Source organism: Hemitrygon akajei, chromosome 6, assembly GCF_048418815.1.
Source record: "Hemitrygon akajei chromosome 6, sHemAka1.3, whole genome shotgun sequence".
NCBI classification, from domain to species: Eukaryota; Metazoa; Chordata; class Chondrichthyes; order Myliobatiformes; family Dasyatidae; genus Hemitrygon; species Hemitrygon akajei.
The window spans coordinates 6,871,390-6,895,144 of NC_133129.1; the positions used below are offsets into that span (position 1 = coordinate 6,871,390).

The following is a 23,755-nucleotide window of genomic DNA, read 5'->3' on the forward strand; positions in this document are numbered from 1 at the left end:
CCTGCCTTCTGACTTTTTGATGAGCCTACCAAGGGGAGCTTTGTCAAAAGCCTTACTGATATCCATAAACACAACATCCACTGCTTGGCCTTCTTTGTCACTTCCTCAAAATAAGTGAAACTACCAGATGATTCTAAAACCTGAGCTGATTCACTTCAGGGAAGGAGATCTGTTTTCCTTAACCAACTCTGATCACTGCAAATTACTTTTAACTCTCAGGCACCAAATGCAGGTATCATCAGTGAGATTGTCCCATCACCATTTTTAAAATTACCTTCACCTGTCTCCAAATTGTGGCTCAGTTCATATTTTACCTGTGCACAGTTTTCTTTGTTGCTTGGGTGGTTTCTCTCTTAAGTTAAAGTGTAACTTCATTAAAATTATTGTCGTTAAAGTTTGACTATGAAGTAACCAACTCTGTTCTAATTGGTGAAATGTTCACGTCAATATATTGTTCCTGAACGCTATCTGTACAATGGTTTGTTCTTGTATTCTGTGCCCTTTTCTGTAAATCACATTGGCTGAGATATTTTGATTATAAGCACAAAAGAATGGCTAAAATCTGTTTGAAAAGTACTCCATACTTCAGTCTTTATTTCAAATAATGTATTCTTGAATCTTAGAGTTGCCATAGAATTACTGAATAAAACATTGAAACTGGTTCATTTAGACTAAGCTAGTCCAACACTTAATGTCCACTTTATTAGGTACCTTCTGTAGTTAATAAACTGCCCCCTGAATGTATGTTTGTGGTTTTCTGCTGTAGCCCATCCATTTCAAGCTTGGATATGTTGTATGTTCAGAGGTGCTCTTCTACATAAGTAGTAATTTGATTTACTGTTACGTTCTCGTCAGCTTCAACAAGTCTGACCATTCTCCTTTGAGCTTTCTCATTAACAATGGGTTTTTGTCCACAGAAATGCTTGCTGGATGGTTTTTTTTGCAAAGTTCTCTGTAAATTCTAGAGACTGTCTTATGTGAAAATCCCAGGAGATCAGCAGTTTTTCCAGATACTCGAATTGCTCCATCTGGCATCAACATTCCACGGCCAAAGTCGCTAGGATCACATTCAACACAAAGATGCACACTTTGGCCTTGTTTTCTCCCCAGTTTCTCTTTTTCCCCTTAATATCCTTAAACTCTGTGGGCATAATAGTCAAATATGATTTTAACTTTTACCAGTGTTTAGTCACAATCCAACTGTCCAAAAAAATCTTTATGATTTCTTGTGCTTGTACTACAATACGAAAATGAAAGTCAGCTTTATTTTTTTCATTTTAGATAAGCCCTTAAAGAAACGGAAGCAAGACTCATTTCCTCAGGAGACTGCTGGAGGAGCTGGAGGTGGTGGTGCTGCAAGTAGACCTGCACTTTTGGTCAGTATAGATCTACAACATGCAGGAAGAACTGATGGACAAGCAGTGCCTCCTCTAGATTCAGACAGTGTGAAGAAATCCTTGGAGTTGGTGCGACAGGCCACAGAAGCAACTTTAATTTCACGGCAGGAAGATGCAACAGTGGCATTAAAACCTAAGACAGAAGGTCATTCGGCAGTTCCCAGGAAGAAATCTGAAAACGAGGGCCAAAAGGATGATGGTCAGAAAATTGACAGCCGACCTGATGTCATAAAGTCCAGGTCAGAAACACCAAAACAGAAGAGTGAGAACCAACCAGAGACACCAAAAGCAAAGCATGAAAGTAAACGAGATATTTCTAAATTAACACCAGAAAAGAAACCTGAAATATCAAAACACAAACATGAGGGAAAATCAGATCATACCAAAACAAAAATTGAAAATAAATCAGAAACACAGAAAGCACGACATGAAGGACGGCAGAGTTCAGACACTCCAAAGGATAAACGAGAGCTACACCAGGAGGTACAGAAACAGAAATTGGATGAGAAAAATGATCCTGAAAGAGGAAAAATGGATCCATCAAAGGTCAGGAGACCAGAAACCCCCAAACTAAGTAAAACTGAATCTGATAATAAACCAACACGAAATGAGCCTGCTAAGCATAACCGGACAGAGTCCTCAAAGTCAGTGCGGATAGAAAGAAAGGTATGTTCTGACGCTGGTGACAGAGGCGAGCGAGGTGACAGAAATGAACGCCGTTCACCAGAAGAGCAGAGGTTGCGATCAGAAAGTCCCAGAGTTAAACAAGATAGTAGAGATCCTGGAAAAATAAAGCCTGATGTGAAGGATCGATTTGGTTTAAAGCAAAGTAGGAGATCAGACATTCCATCTGCATCTTTGAGCAATAAAGAGAGAGATGACCGAAGATCAGATGGGAGCAAAGTAAAATCAGAGACCCCCAAATCCCTCTCTGATGAGAAAGAAAAATTTCCGAGCTATCTGCTGGGAGGAGGAAGGTCTGATGCACTTAAAAACTTTGTTATTCCAAAAATCAAGCGGGATAAGGATGGCAATGTTTGCAATGAACAGAAGGAATTGAGGAAGTCTGTGGATAAGAATGAATTAAAATTAAAGGTAGAAAAAATAGATCCAGTGGAGGACCTGAAGAAAGTGATCAAGCCTGTTGTGGTTCTCCATAAATTACCTTTTGATAAAGTGCAGAAATTTATCAAAGATAATGAAGACAAAAATGCATCACGAAGCTCCAGCAAATCGAAGAGTAGACTACCCTCTAAGCCAAGTAAAGGTACTAATTTTACTTTACCTGATGGTTTAATTATAGTAAACCTGGTGTAGTTGAAAGTATAGTGTGGAGTAAATTTATCTGATTGCTCTAAACATTCAGTAGTGTTCAATAATGCATGCAATACACTCTAGTGGCAGAACCTTTCCACAGCTGTTTACGGAATAAATTTTAAATTGTGCACCTGCAATGTATTTTGAAAAGGAACCAGGCATTGCTCTGTTATTTACTTCCCTGCTAATTTCCCCTCTCCCAACACACAAAAAAAATATCAAATGTTCCTAGTCAGACTCAGTGCTGGAGAAACTCAGCAAGTCAGTCAGTATCAATGGAGAGGAATAAACAGTGGACATTACAGGTTTAGACCCTTCATCGGGACTGGAAAGGAGGAGGAAGAAGCCAGAATAAGATGATGAGGGAGAGGGGAAGGGGTACAACCTGGCAGGTGATAGGTGAAAGAGGTAAAGGGCAGAAGACCATAAAAATTTACAGCATATTGCAGGCACTTCGGCCCACAATGTTGTGCCTACTATGTAACCTGCTCTAGAGACTGCCTAAATTTCCCTAGCGCATGGCCCTCTATTTTTCTAAGCTCCATGAACCTATCTAGGAAGCTCTTAAAAGACCCTATTGTATCCACTTTCATCACTGCCGCCAGTAGTGCATTCCACACGCTAATCTCTGTGTGGAAAAACTTACCACTAATATCCCCCCGATACCAATTTCCAAGCACATTGTAACTATTCCCCCTCATCTTAGCCATTTCAGCCCTGGGGGAAAAGCCTCTGGCTATCCACACGATTAATGCCCCTCATCATCTTATACATCTTCATCAGGTAGCCTCTCATCCTCCATCGCTCCAAGGAGAAAAGGCCACGTACACTCAACCTATTCTCATAAGGTACGCCCTCCAATGCAGGCAACATCCTTGTAAATCTTCTCTGTACTCTTAAGTATCCACATCCTTCCTGTAGTGAGGTAACCAGAACTGAAAACAGTTCTCCATGTGGGGTCTGACCAAACTGTAACATTGCCTCATGGCTTTTGAACTCAATCCCATGGTTGATGAATGGCAACACACCATACCTTCTTAACAACACTGTGCAGCTGCTTTGAGTATCCTATGGACAACAGACCCCAAGATCTCTCAGATCCTCCACACTGCCAAGACTCTTGCCATTTATATTTTGTCTTCAAATTTGGCCTACCAAAATGAACCACTTCACACTTATCTGGGTTGAAGTCCACCTGCCACTTCTCAGCCCAGTTCTGCATCCAATGCAGAAGGAATTTAATAGGAGAGTGGACAATGGGATAAAAGGAGGAAGTGATGGATAGGTGAGGAGAAAAAAATGAGTAAGGGGAGCCAGAGAAATAATGCTTCTGGTATTATAACTGAAATTGTACCCAACACCACTTGTGTTGTGGATTTAACAATTAAATCGTTTTGCACTGTACACAGTTGCAGTTTCAGCTCTTGAACAGCAGTTCTTCAAAAACTCTTAGAGACATAGTCATAGAAAAATCTAGCATAAAAGCAGACCTTCAGACTATTTAGTCCATGCCAAACCACTTAAATTACCTATTCCCATCAACCTTAACATAATATGATTTGGAACAGTCAGCATGGCTGTATGAAAGGCAGGCTGTGCCTTACGAACCCGATTGAATTTTTTGAGGATGTGACTAAACACATTGATGAAGCAAGAGCAGTAGGTGTAGTGTATATGGATTTCAGCAAGGCATTTGACCAGGTACCCCATGCAAGACTTTTTGAGAAAGTAAGGAGGCATGGGATCCAAGGGGACATTGTTTTGTGGATCCAGAACTGGCTTGCCCACAGAAGGCAAAGAGTGGTTGTAGATGGATCTTATTTGGCATGGAGATGGTGTGCCTCAGGGATCTGTTCTGGGATCCCCTACTCTTCATGATTTCTATAAATGATCTGGATGAGGAAGTGGTGGGATGGGTGAGTAAATTTACTGATCAGACAAAGGTTGGGGGTGTGGATAGTATGGAGGGCTGTCAGACCCCACTTGGAGTACTGTGCTCAGTTCTTGTCACCTCACTACAGGAAGGATGTGGAAACCATAGAAAGGGTGCAGAGGAGATTTACAAGGATGTTGCCTGGATTGGGGAACATGCCTCATGAGAATAGGTTGAGTGAACTCGGCCTTTTCTCTTTGGAGCAACGGAGGATAAGAGGTGACCTGATAGGGGTGTACAAGATGATGAGAGGCATTGATCGTGTGGATAGTCATAGGCTTTTTCCCAGGGCTGAGATGGCTAGCACGAGAGCACACAGTTTTAAGGTACTTGGAAGCAGGTACAGAGGAGATGTCAGAGTAAGTTTTTTACGCAGAGAGTGGTGGGTGCATGGAATGGGCTGCGGGCAACTGTGGTGAAGGTGGAAACAATAGGGTCTTTTAAGAGACTTCTGGATAGGTACATGGAGCTTAGAATAATAGTGAGCTATGGGTAACCCTAGGTAATTTCTAAGGTAAGGACGTGTTTGGCACAGTTTTGTGGCCCAAAGGGCCTGTATTGTGCTGTAGGTTTTCTATGTTTCTTCAATGATTCTATGGCACTCACCGGGACTATTACCATCCATACCTCTACCATCAATGTTCCAATCCAAAATGCTCTTAAATGTTGAAATTGAGTTTAAATGCACCACTGTTGCTGGCAGCTCATTCCACACTCTCACAACCCTCTGGATGAAGAAGTTTCCCTTCAAGTTCCTCTTTAAGCTTTTCACCTTTCCCCCATAAACCCTTGACTACCGGTTGTAGTCCTACCCAACCTTAGTGAAGAAAGCCTGCTTGCATTTACCCTATCTATACCCCTCATTGTTGTATATTTCAATCAAATATCCTCTCATTCTTCCACATTCCAAGGAATTAAGTCCTAACCTATTCAATCTTTCTTTATAATTCAGGTACTCTGGTTCCAGCACCATCCTTATAAATTTTCTCTTTATTCTTTCAACCTTATTTACATCTAGGTAGGTGACCAAAGCTACACACAATACTCCAAATTAGGGTTCACCAACTTCTTATACAACTTCAGCATGTTCCAGGCCCTTCAGCCCACAATGTTGTGCCAACCATGTAACCTACTCTAGAAACTGCCTGGAATTACCCTACTGCATAGCCCTCCGTGTACACGTAGAAACATAGAAAACCGACAGCACAATACAGGCCCTTTGGATCACAGTACTGTGCTGAGCATGTACCTACTTTTGAAATTACCCATAGCCCTCTATTTTTCTAAGCTCCATGTACCTATCTAGGAATATCTTAAAAGACCCTATCATATCTGCCTCTACCACTGTCGCCGTCAGCCCATTCCACGCACTCACCACTCTCTGTGTAAAAAACAACTTACCCCAGACATCTCCTCTGTACCTACTTCCAAGTACCTTAAAGCCGCGCCCTTTCGTGTTAGCCATTTCAGCCCTGAGAAAAAGCCTCTGACTATCCACCCGATCAGTGCCTCTCATCATTTTATATGCCTCTATCAGGTCACCTCTCATCCTCCGTTGCTCCAAGGAGAAAAGGCCAAATTCACTCAACCTATTCTCATAAGGCATGCCTCCCAATCCAGGCAACGTCCTTGTAAATCTCCTCTGCACTCTCTGCAGTATCCACATCCTTCCTATATTGAGGCGATCAAAACTGAACACAGTACTCCAAGTGGGGTCTGACCAAGGTCTTATATAGCTGTAACATTACCTCACGGCTCTTGAACCCAATCCCTAGATTGATGAATACCAACACACCATACGCCTTCTTAACAACACTGTCAACCTGTGCAGCTGCTTTGAGTGTACTATGGACGTGGGCTTTAAGATCTCTCTGATTCTCCAGACTGCCAAAAGTCTTCAGTATTAATACTATATTCTGTCTTCAAGTTTGACCTACCAAAATAAGCTACTTCACACTTGTCTGTGTTGAACTTCATTTGCCACTTAGCGCAATTCTGCATTTTATCAATGTCCCGCTGTAACCTCTGACAATTCTCCAGATTCTCCACAACGACGCCAACCTTTGTGCCATCAGCACACTTACTAACCCACCCTTCTACTTCCTCATCCAGGTCATTTATAAAAATCTAAAAGAGGAGGGGCCCAGAACAGATTGTTGCAAAACACCACTGGATACCGGTCTCCATGCAGAATATGAACCATCTGCAACCACCCTTTGCCTTCACGTGGGCAAGCCAATTCTAGATCCACAATCAAGGGCTCCTTGATTCCCATACCTCCTCACTTTTTGAATGAGCCTTGCATGGGGAACCTTATCAAGTGCCTTAAGGAAATCCATTTAAACTACAATCCACTGCTGTGCCTTCATCAACGTGATTTTCTTTAATATCCTCAAAGAATTCAGTCAGGCTCGTAAAGCACAACCTGCCCATGACAAAGGCATGCTGACTATCCCTAATCAGATTAGGGTTAGGGTTAGCGTTCCAAATGCTCATACATCCTGCCTCTCAGGATCTTCTCCCAACAACTTGCCCACCACTGAAGTAAGACTTACTGGTCTATAATTTCCTGGGTTATCTTTACTCCCTTTCTTGAACAAGGGAATAACATTTACAACCCTCCAATCCTCCGGTACTTCATCCCTCCCTGTTGATGATGCAAAGATCATCGCCAAAGACTCAGCAATCTCCTCCCTTGCTTCTCCCACAGTAGCCTGGGGTATATCTCATCCGGTCCCAGCGACTTATCTAACTTAATGCTTCTCAAAAGCTCCTGCACATTCTCTTTCTTAATGTCTGTTACTTTGATTTATGAAGGCCAGTATGCCAAAAGCTTTCTTTACAACCCTATCAAAATGTGAATCCACTTTCAATGAATTATGCACCTTAATCCCAGACCTATAAAAGTGCAAAAACGCACACATGTGCATTAAATTCCATTTGCCATTTCTCAGCCTATTTTTCCAGTTGGTTTTGAATGCCAAGCTATTGAAACTAATCAATCCATGTCTATCCAAATACTCATACATCCGTCCCTTAGAATACCTTCCAGTAACTCGCCTATTACCAATGTCAGGCTCACCAGGCTATAATTTCCTGGGGTTTTTTTTAGTCTTTCTGAAACAGGGGTACAACATTACCTATTCTCAATTCCTCCTGAACCTCAACTGTCCCAGAGAATAAATTAAATATCTTTGCTGGGGCCTCTGCAATTTCTGCCCTTGCTGCTCAAAGGGTCTGAGGGAACACCTTGTCAGGCCCTGGGGATTTATCCACTCTAATTTGCCTCAAGACAGCAAATACCTCCTCCTCTGTAATCTAGATAAGAATTGACACTGCTTTGTCTTACATCTACGGACTCTGCATTCATATGAGTAAGTATAGGTGCAAAAATTGTATTTAAGATCTCCCCTGTCTCCTTTTACTCCACGCATGGATTACCATTCTGATTTTAGAGAACCTATTTTGTCCCGTATAATGCTTTTGCACTTAACCTATCTGTTGAATCCCTTGGGATTCTCCTTCATCTTGCCTGCTAGGGCAATTTCATGCCTTCTTTTAGCCCTCTTAATTTCTTTCTTCTCTTGCATTTCTTATATTCCATAAGTACCTCATTTATCCTTCCCTGCCTACGCCTGCAGTGCACCTCCTTTTTTTTCTTAAGCAGGATCTGAATATTTTTTGAAAACCAACATTCCCTAAAACAACAGGCACATACAAACTTTGTACTCTCAAGATTTTACTTTTGAAGGCCTACCACTTACTAAATACACCTTTGCCAGAAAACCGCCTGTCCCAGTCCACACTTGACACATTATTTCTGACACTAAATTGGCCTTTCTCCAATTTAGAATCTCAACCTGAGGAACAGACCTGTCTTTTTGCATATTTACTTTGAAACTAGTGGCATTATGATCACTAGATGCAAAGTGTTCTATGCAAGCTTCTGTCACTTGTCCTGTCTCATTCCCTAAAAGCAGATCAAGTATTGCATGCTCTCTTGTTGGAACTGTTACATACTGATCAAGGAAACTTTAATGATCACATTTGACAAATTCTATTTTATCCAGTCTTCTTACAGTATGGGAGTCCCAGTCAATATATGGAACATTAAAGTCACCTACTATGACAACCTTCTGTTTCGTGCAGCAGTCTGCAACCTCTCTGCAGATTTGTTCCTTTAAGTCCTTTGGAGTGTTGGGTGGTCTATGAAATAGCCCCATTAATGTGGTCATACCTCTTTTATTCCTCAGTTTACTCATGAAGCCCCACTAGATGAGTTCTCCAGTCTGTCCGGACCGAGCACTGCTGTTCAGTCCCTCCCACTCTGTTACATTTAAAACAACAGAACCCCAGAATATTGCCATTCCTGTCCCTCCTGTAACCAGCTCATGATATCATAATTCCATGTGTTGATTTGCCCTGAGCTCATCTGCCTTTCCTGTGATACTTCCTTGCATTGATATATATGCAGCTCAGGACATTAGTCTTAACCTTTTAATTTCTGACTTGGAGGTTTCAACAACATCAAAGTGAGGTGATAGAGAGGATATAGGCAGGTATTCACATCAGAGCCTAGGGAGACAAATAAGTGCATAACAGTGAGGAGAGGGAAGGGCAGGAGTCAGAGGCTAGAGAGCACCCCTGTGGCTGTACACCTTGACAATAAGTGCTCCTGCTTGAGTACTGTTTTGGGTGGGGGGCGGCCTCCCTAGGGGAAGCAACAGTGGCTGTGCCTCTGGCACAGAGTCTGGCCCTGTGTCTCAGAAGGGTAGGGAAAGGAAGAGGTTGGCAGCAGTGATGGGTTAACTCTATAGTTAGGGGTCAGACAGATGATTCTGTGGATGCAGGGAAGAAGCATAGATGGTAGTTTGCCTCCCAGTGCCAGGGTCTGGGATATTTCTAATTGCACCCAAGATATCCTGAAGTAGGAAGGAGAACAGCCAAAGATAGTGATACATATTGCTACCAAAGACATGGGCAGGAAAAGGAAAGAGGTCCTGAAAGCAGACTACAGAGAGTTAGGAAGGAAGTCGAGAAGCGGGACCACAAAGGTAGTAACCTCGGGATTACTGCCTGTGCCACTTGACAGTGAGTATAGGAATAGAGTGAGATGGAGGATAAATGCATGGCTGAGGATTGAAGCAGGGGGCAGGGATTCAGATTTCTGGATCATTGGGACCTCTTTTGGGGCAGCTGTGACCTGTACAAAAAGGACAGGTTGCACTTGAATCCCAGGGGGACCAGTATTCTGGCGGGGAGCTTTTCTAAGGCAATTGGGGACAGTTTAAACTAGGATTGCTGGGGCGTGGGAACTGAGCCGAAGGGACGGAGGAAGAGGAAGTTGGCTCACAAATAGAGAAAGCATGGAGACAGTGTAAGGGGGAGGATAGGCAGATGATAGAGAAGGGACGTGCTCCAGACCGAAGGCTTGTGATGTGTCTATTTTAATGCAAGGAGTATTATGAACAAAGCGGATGAGCTTAGAGCATGGATCAGTACTCGGAGCTATGATGTTGTGGCCGTTACAGAGAGTCGGATGGCTCAGGGACAAGAATGATTACTTCGAGTGCTGGGCTTTAGATTTTTCAGAAAGGACAGGGAGGGAGGCAAAAGAGGTGGGGGTGTGGCACTGTTGATCAGTGTCACAGCTGCAGAAAAGGAGGAAGACATGGAAGGATTGTCTACGGAGTCTCTGTGGGTGGAAATTAGGAACAGAAAGCGGTCAATAACTCTACTGGGTGATTTTTATAGACCACCCAATAGTAACAGGGACATCAAGGAGCAGGTAGGGAGATAGATTCAGGAAAGGTGTAATAATAACAGGGTTGCCGTGGTAGAAGATTTTAATTTCCCAAATATTGATGGGCATGTCCCGAGAGCGGGGATTTAGATGGGGTAGAGTCTGTTAGGTGTGTTGAAGAAGGTTTCTTGATACAATATGTACATAAGCCTACAAGAGGAGAGGCTGTACTTTATCTGGTATAATGAACCTGGTCAAGTGTCACATCACTCAGTGGGAGAGCATTTTGGGGATAGTGATCATAATTCTATCTCCTTTAGCATAGCATTGGAGAAGAATAGGGACAGACAAGTTAGGAAAGCATTTAATTGGAGTAAGGGGAATTATGAAGTTATCAGGCAGGAACTTGGAAGCATAAATTGGGAACAGATGTTCTCAGGGAAATGTACAGAAGAAATGTGGCAAATGTTCAGGGGATATTTGTGTGGAGTTCTGCATAAGCACATTTCAATGAGACAGGGAAAGGGTGGTAGGGTACATGTACCGTGGTGTACAAAGGCTGTTGTAAACCTAGTCAAAAATAAAAGAAAAGCTTACAAAAGTTTCAAAAAACTAGCTAACGACAGAGATCTAGAAGATTATAAGGCTAGCAGGAAGGAGTTTAAGAAAGAAGTTAGGAGAGCCAGAAGAGGCAATGAGCAGGCCCTGGCAGACAGGATAAAGGAAAACCCCAGGGCATGAGAAAATAGGACCAATCAAGTGTGACAGTGGAAAAGTACGTATGGAACCAGAGGAGATAGCGGAGGTACTTAACGAGTCCTTGCTTTCAGTATGGTAAAGTATCTTGACGATTGTAGGGATGGCTTACAGTGGACTGTAAAGCTTGAGTATGTAGCATTGAGATGCTGGAGCTGCAATTGGATTCATATTGGAGCATCTGCGATGCTGAGAAAGTCGTGAATAGCACGTTCAGTGAGTTGGCCACACTGCAGGTAAAGGCTACACAGGCAGAAAGAGAATGGGTGGCCACTAAACAGCATAGCAGTAGGCAGGTAGTGCAGGAGTCCCCTGAGATCATCTCCCTCCTAAACAGATATACTGTTTTGGATACTGTTGGGGGAGATGTCTCATCAGGGGAAGACAGCAGCAGCCAAGTTCATGGCACCATGGGTGGCTCTGTGGCACGGGAGGGAAGGAAAAGGAGTGGGAGAGCTGTAGTGATAGGGGATTCGATTGTAAAGGGAATAGATGGACGTTTCTGCGGCCGCAAATGTGACTCCAGGATGGTATGTTGCCTCCCTGGTGCAAGGGTCAAGGATGTCTCTGAGCGGCTGCAGGACATTCTGGAGTGGGAGGGTGAACAGCCAGTGGTCGTGGTGCACATAGGTACCAACGATATAGGTAAAAAACGGGATGTGGTCCTACAAGGTGAATTTAGGGAGTTAGGAGATAAACTAAAAAGTAGGACCACAAAGGTAATAATCTCTGGATTACTACCAGTGCCACGTGCTAGTCAGAGTAGAAATAGGAGGATATTTCAGATGAATACGTGGCTTAAAAAATGGTGTAAGGGGCAGGGATTCAAATTTCTGGGGCATTGGAACCAGTTCTGGGGGAGGTGGGACCAGTACAAACAGGACAGTCTGCACCTGGGCTAGACTGAAACCAATGTCCTAGGGGGAGCATTTGCTACTGCTGTTCAGGAGGATTTAAACTAATGTAGCAGGGGGATGGGAACAGAGAGACAGAGGGGTGTAAAATGAGGGTAGAAGAAAAAGTAGTAAGGTGAAAAGTAAAAGTGGCAGGCAGGCAAATCCAGGACAAAAAGCAAAAAGAGCCACTTTTCGACATAATTGTATAAGGGCCAAGAGTGTTGTAAAAACAAGCCTGAAGGCTTTGTGTGTCAATGCGAGGAGCATTCGTAACAAGGTGGATAAATTGAATGTGCAGATAGTTATTAATGAATATGATATAGTTGGGATCATAGAGACCTGGCTCCAGGGTGACCAAGGATTGGAGCTCAACACCAGGGATATTCAATATTCAGGAGGGATAGACGGGAAAGAAAAGGAGGTGGGATAGCGTTGCTGGTTAGAGAGGAGATTAACGCAATAGAAAGGAAGGACATTAGCCTGGAGGATGTGGAATCGATATGGGTAGGCCACCTAACAGTAGTAGTGAGGTTGGGGATGGCATTAAACAGGAAATTAGAAATGCATGCAATAAAGGAACAGTAGTTATAATGGGTGACTTCAATCTACATATAGATTGGGTGAACCAAATTGGTAAGGGTGCTGAGTAAGAGGATTTCTTGGAATGTATGTGGGATGGTTTTCTGAACCAACATATCGAGGAACCAACTAGAGAGCAGGCCATTCTAGATTGGGTAGTGAGCAATGAGGAAGGATTAGTTAGCAATCTTGTCGTGCGAGGCCCCTTGGGTAAGAGTGACCATAATATGGTGGAATTCTTCATTAAGATGGAGAGTGACATAGTTAATTCAGAAACAAAGGTTCTGAACTTAAAGAAGGGTAACTTTGAAGGTATGAGACGTGAATTAGCTAAGATAGACTGGCAAATGGGGCTGACGGTGGATATGCAATGGCAAGCATTTAAAGGTCGCATGAATGAACTACAACAATTGTTCACCCCAGTTTGGCAAAAGAATAAATCAAGGAAGGTAGTGCACCCATGACTGACAAGGGAAATGAGGGACAGTATCAATTCCAGAGAAGAAACATACAAATTAGCCAGAAAAAGCCGCACACCTGAGGACTAGGAGTAATTCACAGTCCAGCAGAGGAGGACAAAGGGCTTAATTAGGAAAGGGAAAAAAGATTATGAGAGAAAGCTGGTAGGGAACATAAAAACTGACTGTAAAAACTTTTATAGATATGTAAAAAGAAAAAGATTGGTTAAGATAAATGTAGGTCCCTTACAGTCAGAAACAGGTGAATTGATCATGGGGAACAAGGACATGGCAGATCAATTGAATAACTACTTTGGTTCTGTCTTCACTAAGGAGGACATAAATAATCTTCCAGAAATAGTAGGGGACCGAGGATCTAGTGAGATGGAGGAACTGAGGGAAATACATGTTAGTAGGGAAGTGGTGTTAGGTAAATTGAAGGGATTAAAGGCAGATAAATCCCCAGGGCCAGATGGTCTGCATCCCAGAGTGCTTAAGGAAGTAGCCCAAGAAATTGTGGATCCATTAGTGATAATTTTTCAAAACTCCTTAGATTCTGGATTAGTTCCTGAGGATTGGAGGGTGGCTAATGTAACCCCACTTTTTGAAAAAGGAGGGAGAGAAACCGGGGAATTATAGACCGGTTAGCCTGACATCGGTGGTGGGGAAAATGTTAGAGTCGGTTATCAAAGATGTGATAACAGCACATTTGAAAAGCAGTGAAATTATCAGACACAGCCAGCATGGATTTGTGAAAGGAAAATCGTGTCTGACAAATCTTATAGAATTTTTTGAAGATATAACTAGTAGAGTGGATAGGGGAGAGCCAGTGGATGTGATATATTTAGATTTTCAAAAGGCTTTTGACAAGGTCCCACACAGGAGATTAGTGTGCAAACTTAAAGCACACGGTATTGGGGGTATGGTATTGATGTGGATAGAGAATTGGTTGGCAGACAGGAAGCAAAAAGTGGGAATAAACGGGACCTTTTCAGAATGGCAGGCAGTGACTAGTGGGGTACCGCAAGGCTCAGTGCTGGGACCCCAGTTGTTTACAATATATATTAATGATTTAGACGAGGGAATTAAATGCAGCATCTCCAAGTTTGCAGATGACACGAAGCTGGGCAGTGGTGTTCACTGTGAGGAGGATGCTAAGAGGATGTAGGGTGACTTGGATAGGTTAGGTGAGTGGGCAAATTCATGGCAGATGCAATCTAATGTGGATAAATGTGAGGTTATCCACTTTGGTTGCAAGAACAGGAAAACAGATTATTATCTGAATGGTGGCCGATTAGGAAAAGGGGAGGTGCAACGAGACAATAGACAATAGGTGCAGAAGTAGACCATTCGGCTCTTCGAGCCTGCACTGCCATTTTGAGATCATGGCTGATCATCTACTATCAATACCCGGTTCCTGCCTTGTCCCCATATCCCTTGATTCCCCTATCCATAAGATACCTATCTAGCTCCTTCTTGAAAGCATCCAGAGAATTGGCCTCCACTGCCTTCCAGACCCCCACAACTCTCTGGGAGAAGAAGTTTTTCCTTAACTCTGTCCTAAATGACCTACCCCTTATTCTCAAACCATGCCCTCTGGTACTGGACTCTCCCAGCATCTGGAACATATTTCCTGCCTCTATCTTGTCCAATCCCTTAATAATCTTATATGTTGCAATCAGATCCCCTCTCAATCTCCTTAATTCCAGCATGTAGAAGCCCAGTCTCTCTAACCTCTCTGCGTAAGACAGTCCGGACATCCGAGGGATTAACCTCGTGAATCTACGCTGCACTTCCTCTATAGCCAGGATGTCCTTCCTTAACCCTGGAGACCAAAACTGTACACAATACTCAGGTGTGATCTCACCAGGGCTCTGTACAAATGCAAGAGGATTTCCTTGCTCTTGTACTCAATTCCCTTTGTAATAAAGGCCAACATTCCATTAGCCTTCTTCACTGCCTGCTGCACTTGCTCATTCACCTTCAGTGACTGATGATCAAGGGCTCCTAGATCTCTTTGTATTTCTCCCTTATCTAACTTTACACCATTCAGATAATAATCTGCCTTCCTTTTCTTACTCCCAAAGTGGATAACCTCACACTTATTCACATTAAACGTCATCTGCCAAGTATCTGCTCACTCACTCAGCCTATCCAAGTCACCCTGAATTCTCCTAACATCCTCATCACATGTCACACTGCCACCCAGCTTAGTATCATCAGCAAACTTGCTGATGTTATTCTCAATGCCTTCATCTAAATCGTTGATGTAAATCGTAAACAGCTGCGGTCCCAATACCGAGCCCTGTGGCACCCCACTAGTCACCACCTACCATTCCGAGAAACACCCATTCACCGTTACCCTTTGCTTTCTATCTGCCAACCAGTTTTCTATCCATGTCAATATCTTCCCCCCAATGCCATGAGCTCTGATTTTACCTACCAATCTCCTATGTGGGACCTTATCAAATGCCTTCTGAAAATCGAGGTACACTGCATCCACTGGATCTCCCTTGTCTAACTTCCTGGTTACATCCTCGAAAAACTCCAATAGATTAGTCATGATTTGCCCTTGGTAAATCCATGCTGGCTCGGCCCAGTCCTATCACTGCTATCTAGATATGCCACTATTTCATCTTTAATAATGGACTCTAGCATCTGGGTGCCATTGTACACCAGTCATTGAAAGTGGGCCTGCAGGTACAGCAGGCGATGAAAAAGGCAATTGGTATGTTGGCATTCATAGCAAGAGGATGCAAGTACGGGAGCAAGGAGGTTCTACTGCAGTTGTACAAGGCCTTGGTAAGACCACACCTGGAGTAATGTGTGCAGTTTTGGTCCCCTAATCTGAGGAAAGACATTCTTGCCATAGAGGGAGTACAAAGAAGGTTCACCAGATTGATTCCTGGGATGGCAGGACTTTCATATGAAGAAAGACTGGAATCAACTAGGGTTATACTCGCTGGAATTTAGAAGATTGAGGGGGGCATCTTATTGAAACTTATAAAATTCTAAAGGAATTGGACAGGCAAGATGCAGGAAGATTGTTTCCAATGTTGGGGGAGTCCAGAACAAGTGGTCACAGTTTAAGGATAAAAGAGGAAGCCTTTTAGGACCGAGATGAGGAAAAACTTCTTCACACAGAGAGTGGTGAATCTGTGGAATTCTCTGCCACAGGAAACAGTTGAGGCCAGTTCATTGGCTATATTTAAGAGGGAGTTAGATATGGCCCTTGTGGCTAATGGGATCGGGGGTATGGAGAGAAAGCAGGTAAAGGGTTTTGAGTTGGATGATCAGCCATGATCATACTGAATGGTGGTGTAGGCTCGAAGGGCCGAATGGCCTACTGCTGCACCTATTTTCTATGTTTCTACGTAGATATTAAGAAAGAGGATGTGCAAGAGTTTTTGGAAAGCATCAAGTTGGGTAAGTCACTGGGACTGGACGAGATGTACCGCAGGCTACTGTGAGGGAGGAGATTGGTGATGATCTGGTGATGATCTTTGTATCTTCAACAGTTACGGGAGAGGTTCTGGAGGATTGGAGGGTTGCGGATGTTGCCTGGATTGGGGAGCATGCCTTATGAGAGTAGGTTGAGTGAACTCTGCCTTCTTTCCTTGGAATGACGGAGGATGAGAGGTGACCTGATAGAAGTGTATAAGATGTTAAGAACAGAAGAAATAGGAGCAGGAGTTGGCCATCTGGCCCATCGAGCCTGCCCCACCATTCACTTAGATTATGGCTGATCTGTCCATAAACTCAGCTCCATCTACCTGCCTTTTTTCCATAACCCTTAATTCCCTTACTTCGTAAAATCCTATCTAACTGTTTCTTAAATATATTTAATGAAGAAGCCTCAACTGCTTCCCTGGGCAGAGAATTCCACAGATTCAGCACTCTGGGCGAAACAGTTTCTTCTCATCTCCATCCTAAATCTTCTCCCCTGAATCTTGAGGCAATGTTCCCTAGTTTTAGTCTCACCTACCAACGGAAACAACTTTCCTACTTCTATCTTATCTAGCCCTTTCAAAATTGTGTATGTTTTTATAAGATCCCCTCTCATTCTTCTGAACTCCTGAATGTATAGTCCCGGGTGTTCTCCAGGTAGGCTAACCCCTTCATCCCTGGAATCAACCTGGTGAACCTCCTCTGCACTGCCTGCAAAGCCAGATATCCTTCCTCGAGTATGGAGACCAGAACTGCTGACAGTACTCCAGGTGCGGCCTCACCAGTACCCTGTATAGTTGCAGCATGACCTGCCTGTTCTTGACAATCCCTCTAGCAATGAAGGCCAACATTCTGTTTGCCTTCTTGAGGGATTGATTGTATGGGTAGTCAGAGGCTTTTTTCCAGGGCTAAAAAGGCTAACATGAGTAGGCACAATTTTAAGGCGCTTGGAAGTAGGTACAGAGGAGATGTCAGGGTTAAGTATTTTACCCAGAGAGTGCATGGAATGGGCTGCCGGTGATGGTGGTGGAGGCAGATATGATAGGGTCTTTTAAGAGTCTCCTTGTCAGGTATACGGAGCTCAGAAAAATAGAGGGCTATGGGTAACCCTGGGTAATTTCTTAGGTAAGGACATATTTGGCACAGCTTTGTGGGCTGATGGGCCTGTATTGTGCTGTAGGTTTTCTATGTTTCTAACATCTGTCTCCACAAGCTCTCCACTATCTGTTCTGGCACTCTGGATTTCATCCCATTCATCCCCTTGCAACTATGGTTAACCCCCTATGCAGCACTAGTAGCCTTTTTTCTCATTTGTTTAGGCACTCAAAGTGTATGTAGTTGTGTTTATATTGTTTATATCATGTGTTTATATTATGTTTCCTGTCCCAACAAAATGTAGAAAAAAATCAAAACTAATTACTGGTATAATTTCCTCACATAAACTGGAAACATGGGAGGGTAGTTAGGAAGATTCAGTTGCTAGGTATACATGGAGAGATAGTAAATTGGATTAGACATTGGCTCAATGGAAGAAGTCAGAGAGTGGTAGTAGAGGATTGCTACTCTGAGTGGAGGCCTGTGACTAGTGGCGTGTCACAGGGATCAGTGCTGGGTCCATTGTTATTTGTCATCTATATTAATGATCTGGATGATAATGTGGCAAATTGGATCAGCAAATTTGCTGGTGATACAAAGATTGGAGGTGTAATGGACATTGAGGAAGGTTTTCAAAGCTTGTAGAGGGATTTGGACCAGCTGGAAAAATGGCAGATGGAGTTTAATACAGACAATTGTGAGGTATTGCACTTTGGAAGGAAAAACCAAGGTAGAACATACAAGGAAAAATGGTAGGTCACTGAGGAGTGGAATAGAACAGAGGGATCTGGAAATACAGATACAAAATTCCCTAGAAGTGGCATTACAGGTAGATAGGGCAGTAAAGAGAGCTTTTGGTACATTGGCCTTTATAAATCAAAGTATTGAGTATAAGAGTTGGAATGTTATGGTGAGCTTGTATAAGGTATTGGGGAGGCCAAATTTGGAGTATTCTGTGCAGTTTTTGTCTCCGAATTACAGGAAGGATATTAATAAGGTTGAAAGAGTGCAGAGGTTTACAAGGATGTTGCCGGGACTTGCGAAACAGTTACAGAGAAAGGTTGGATAGGTCAGGACTTTATTCCCTGGAGCGTAGGAGAATGAGGGGTGATTTGATAGAGGTGTATAAAATTATGGGTATAGATAGAGTGAATGCAAGCAGGCTTTTTCCACTGATGCCAGGGGAGAAAAAAAAAAGAGGTTATGGGTTAAGGGTGAAGGGGAAAAGTTTAAAGGGAACATTGGGGGGGGGCTTCTTCATGCAGAGAGTAGTGGGAGTGTGGAATGAGCTGCCAGATGAAGTGGTGAATGCGGGCTCACTTTTGACATTTAAGAAAAACTTGGACAGGTATATGGATGAGAGGGATTTGGAGGGATATGGCCCAGGTGCAGGTCAGTGGGACTAGGCAGAAAAATGGTTCGGCACAGTCAATGTTCTATGGTTTTATGGTTCAGTGTACCACCAGAGGGAGACAAAGCCCAATACTTAAAATTTCATTGGTAAAATACTTACAGAATTATAAAACTCTTTTAGTCTCAAGCTATTTTTAAATACTCAAGTTAGCTACTGCAAGTTAACTGGTATAGTATTTACAGAAAGAAGCAGGTAGCTATAAAATCAACCCCTCAGGCCTCCATTGTCATTACAGTTGATCCAGTCCTGGCTTCAACATCACTTCTCTGCTCTCTCTCCATACTGGCATTTCTCTGTAATTTGAATATAAAGCATAGAACACCCCACTTGCCTCTCAATGTGCCAAACTAATTAAATGTGTCAATTTTTTCCTCAGTGGTATGTGAAGAATTGTGTTTTTAAAACTAGCATTGTCTGTGACATACAAGAGAAAATGCAGATGCTGAAAGTCCAGGCAACTCTCACAAGTAGCTGGTGTAACTCAGCAAGCCAGACAACATCTATGGAAAAAAGTACAGTTGACGTTTTGGTCTGAGACACGTTGGCAGGACTGGAGAAAAAATGAGGAATATATTTAAATAGTGGGGGGAGTGGAGAAAGCGAACACAAGGTGATAGGTGAAACTGTGAAGGGAGGGATAAAGGAAAGAACTGGGAAGTTGATTGGTGAACAAGATACAGACTGGAGAAGGGGGAGTCTGATAGGAGAGGACAGAAGACCATTCAATAAAGTAAAGCAGGGAAGGAGCACCAAAGGGAGGTGATGGGCAGGCAAGGAGACAGGGTAAAGGGGATGGGGAATGGTGAAAGTGGGGGGGGGGGGGGGGGTTTGCCGGCATTACCAGAAGTTCGAGAAATTGATGTTCATGCCATCAGTTTGTAGGCTATCCAGACAGAATACAAGTGTTGTTCCTCCACCCTGAGTGTGGCCTTATCGTGATAGTAGAGAAGGTTGTGGATTGGTATATCGGAATGGGAAGGGGAATTAAAATGGGTGACCACCGGGAGATCCCACTTTTTCAGCTGGATGGAGCGTAGGTGATCGGCAAGGGATGTGCAAAGATAAGTACCAGGAGGGAGTTTTTCCCTGCCGACTGATCCTTGTAGGTGGAACAAATGCTACATCTGCCCCTACACCTCCTCCCTCTCTACCATTCAGGGCCCCAAACAGTCCTTGCAGTTGAGGTGACACTTCACCTCTGTGTCTGTTGGGATCATATACTGTGTCTGGTGCTACTGGTGTGGACTCCTGTATATCAGTGAGACCCGACGTTTGTTGGGAGACCACTTAGCGGAGCACCTACGCTCCATCTGCCAGGAGAAGTGGGATCACCCAGTGGCTACCCATTTTAAATTCACTTCTCATTACCTTTCCGATATGTCAATCCAAGGCCTCCTCTACTGTCAGGATGGGGCTACACTCAGGTTGGAAGAACAGCACCTTGTATTCTGACTGGGTAGCTTCCAACCTGATGGCATGAACATCAATTTCTTTTGCTTTCAGTCATGCCCCCTCTCATTCACCATTCCCCATCCCATTTTCCTTCTCTCTCCTTATCTTCTTGCCTCCCCATCACCTCCTTCTGGTGCTCCTTTCTCCTTTTCTTTCTTCCTTGGCCTTCTGTCCTCTCCTATCAGCTCCCCCTCCTGAAGCCCTGAATCTCTTCCACCAATCAACTTCCCAGCTCTTTACTTTGTACCTCCCCCTCCTGGTTTCATGTGTTACGCACCCCGTAACTGGGTCACTTACCAGCAAAGATAGAGAGGTCCGTTGAAGTCTGATGGTACTATTTTTAACAGTATTTATTGATAAAAATACACAAAAATAATATCAATGCAAACATACAGATAATATACGTCGTCAATACTAAATCTAAAAGCGCAAGTATAATAATAATCAACAAGAAATAGCTCTATCGTTGTCTAGGGGATAATGTATTGTCCGATGGAAATATAAAAGTCACTCAAGTTCATTCAGGCTGCAGCTTTTGGTTGGAGAGAGAGAGAGACGGATTTTTAGGACTTGCCAGTTTTTCCTTTTTATGATGTCGATCCTTCGAAATGTCGTTGGGGCTGGTTTCTCCTTTTAGCTAAAGCCGTTCTTCCATGGTGAGGCCCACCAATTCCGAGGCAAATGGAAAAGGATGCACGTGGGCTCTCCACCAGCTGTCACTATTACGCTGTCACGGGATTTCTAGCGTTTCTCCTGGTGCGTCTAAAAGGGTTGTTCCCCAGACCCTCTTTTATCCTTACTCACGGGGTCTCAGATGTCAGTCAGGTTGGGATGAGGCCATCCCTCAACCAGCCCACTATTGGTCATTCCCTGAGGGCTTCGATGAATAGCACAGTACTCAATACACAATTCCGTCTCCAAGAGACAATGGCCGTTTCCCGTGGCTTTGTATCACTGAGGGGCCAGGACATTCCAAACCCCTTGTGGATTCTGCGTGTCTCTCTCATTTCCTGGGTCTCCTGACCTGAATTAATAGCGATCTTGCGATTCTCAAAAAGGAGGGGGCTACTTTGTACCCTTCGGCCCCTCAGAGTTGGGGCACAGGCGTAACACATGTATCACCTTGTGTTTATCTCTCCTTTTAAATCTACTCATCTTTTTGTCCCAGTATTACTGAAGGGTCTTGTCGGAAACATTGACTGTACTTTTTTCCATAGATGCTACCTTGACTGTTGAGTTCCTCTAGCATTTTGTCTGTGGCGTGCTGTTCAGCATGTGTATATTGCTGTTATTTGCATTTTGTCAGTTCATTGACATTGTCCATCAGCAGACCTTTTAATTAAAATTTTGCACTTTATTAATAGTGACTGATTATCATGCCTAAGTAGGTTGTGGTGGAAAAATATCAATGTTTATAGAAAAGCATGTCATCATAAAGGCTGTTGTAAAATGCTGCACTAATTTGAAATTTTAATGCTAAAATATCTCAAGGTGTTGCTCCATGCTTCATCTCGAAGTTGCACAGAAATCAAAATTTGTAATTCCACTAATTATTCCCACTTACACCTCTTTCTTTGACCACAGCCCCTGATTCTCAATCTCACTCTCACTAGAGCACACTGCCCTCCCCTCTCCAACTTGGTACAGTATCTGTTCTTGATGGTGGTTTAACAGTGGTCAAGTGTGTTCCACAGGTGACAAGACATGTTGTTGGGAGTTAGCCAGAGACAACTTCAAGCTGTGCTGGTTGAAAGGGAAGGCATCAGGGTGGGTTGATTCGAGACTGCTGATCATGGTGCTCAGTCCCTCTATTGCCAGCCTGCTATTGGCTGGAGGAGAATGTACACTGCAACCAGGATGATGAAGAAAGCTCCCTCGGCAGATAACATTGGCGGCACGTGACTAGCAGATGTTCCAGGTTAGGGGACCAAAACTGGGACAGAAATGCTACATTTGTGCAATTGCCATTAGTTTCAAGGTAAGTATGTAAAAAAGATAGAATGGTCCTTGGGTTGAGATTCGAAGTTAGAAGCTGGTAAGTGTGGATTGGAGCAGGCTGTTTTCTGGCAGAGTTGTATGGTAAGTGCGAGGCCTTCAAAAGTGAAACTTTGAGCATCTACGCTACCTACACCTCCTCCCTCACTACCATCCAGGGCCCTAAATAGTCCTTACAGGTGTGGCGAAACTTCACTTGTGAGTCTTTTGGGGGTCATTTATTGCGTTTGGTGCTCTGGGTGTGACCTCCAGTATATCAGTGAGACCCAACATAGATTGGGAGACTACTTTCCCTGGCATCTACACTGTGTCCACTAGAACAAGCAGAATCTCTTAGTGGCCACCCATTTTACTTCCACTTCCCATTCCCATTCCAATATGTCCATCCATGGCCTCCTCCACTGTTGTGATGAGGCCACACTTAGGTTGGAGGAACAACACCTTATATTCCGTTTCGGTAGCCTCCATCGACCTTTCCATTTCCCATCCCCTTTTCCCTCACTCACCTCATCTCATCAGTCAGCTTCCCAGCTCTTTACTTCATCCTTCCCCCTCCAGGTTCACCTATCACCTGTTGGTTCTTGCTCCCTTCACCCCACCTTTTAAATCTACTCCAGCTTTTTTCTCCAGTCCTGCCGAACAGTTTCAGCCCAAAACGTCGACTGTACTTTTTTCCATAGATGCTGCCTGGCTTGGTGAGTTCCTCCAGCATATTGTGTGTGTTGCTCAAACTTTGAGAGTACTAAGCTTGCACGTGCTTGTCAGAATAAAAGGAAGTGCATAGCAGGTATAGGCTTGTAGAAAAAATTAGGTGTTTATGGAGTGTAACAAATGCAAGAGAACACTTAACAAAGGGATCAGAAGGGCTAAAAGAAAGTATGAGGTTGCCCTAGCAAGCAAGGAGAAGGATAATCCTCAGGGATTCTACAGATATATTAAGAGTCAAAAGATTGTATGGGACAAAATTGGTCCTTTGGAGTATCAGAATTGTAATCCAAGTGTGGAACCAAAAGAAACAGGAGATCTTAAATTTATTTTTGCATCAGTGTTTGCATCGGACACAGAGTCTGTAGAATTGAGGCAAAGCAGCATTAACCTGTTGGACCCTGTGCAGGTTACAAAGGAGGAAGAGGTGTTTGCTGTCTTGAGGTAAAATAGAGTGGATAAGTCCCCAGGCCCTGACAAAGTGTACCCTCAGACCCTCTGAGAGGCAAGTGCAGAAACTGCTGGGTCCTAGAAATCATCCTTAGAGACAAATGATGTATATCAGAGG

General features: G+C 43.5%; 1 protein-coding gene across 7 annotated transcripts in view; it reads left to right on the forward strand.

The window, feature by feature from the left end:
- The window catches only part of LOC140728834 (nipped-B-like protein), a 499,555-nt gene that overhangs the window by 196,665 nt on the left and 279,135 nt on the right, over positions 1–23,755 (forward strand). For all 7 annotated transcript variants that reach the window (XM_073047823.1, XM_073047821.1, XM_073047826.1 and 4 more), the window contains one exon: positions 1,282–2,664. In XM_073047823.1, coding sequence (XP_072903924.1) covers positions 1,282–2,664 — 1,383 coding nt within the window. The remainder of the gene's footprint in view (positions 1–1,281; positions 2,665–23,755) is intronic.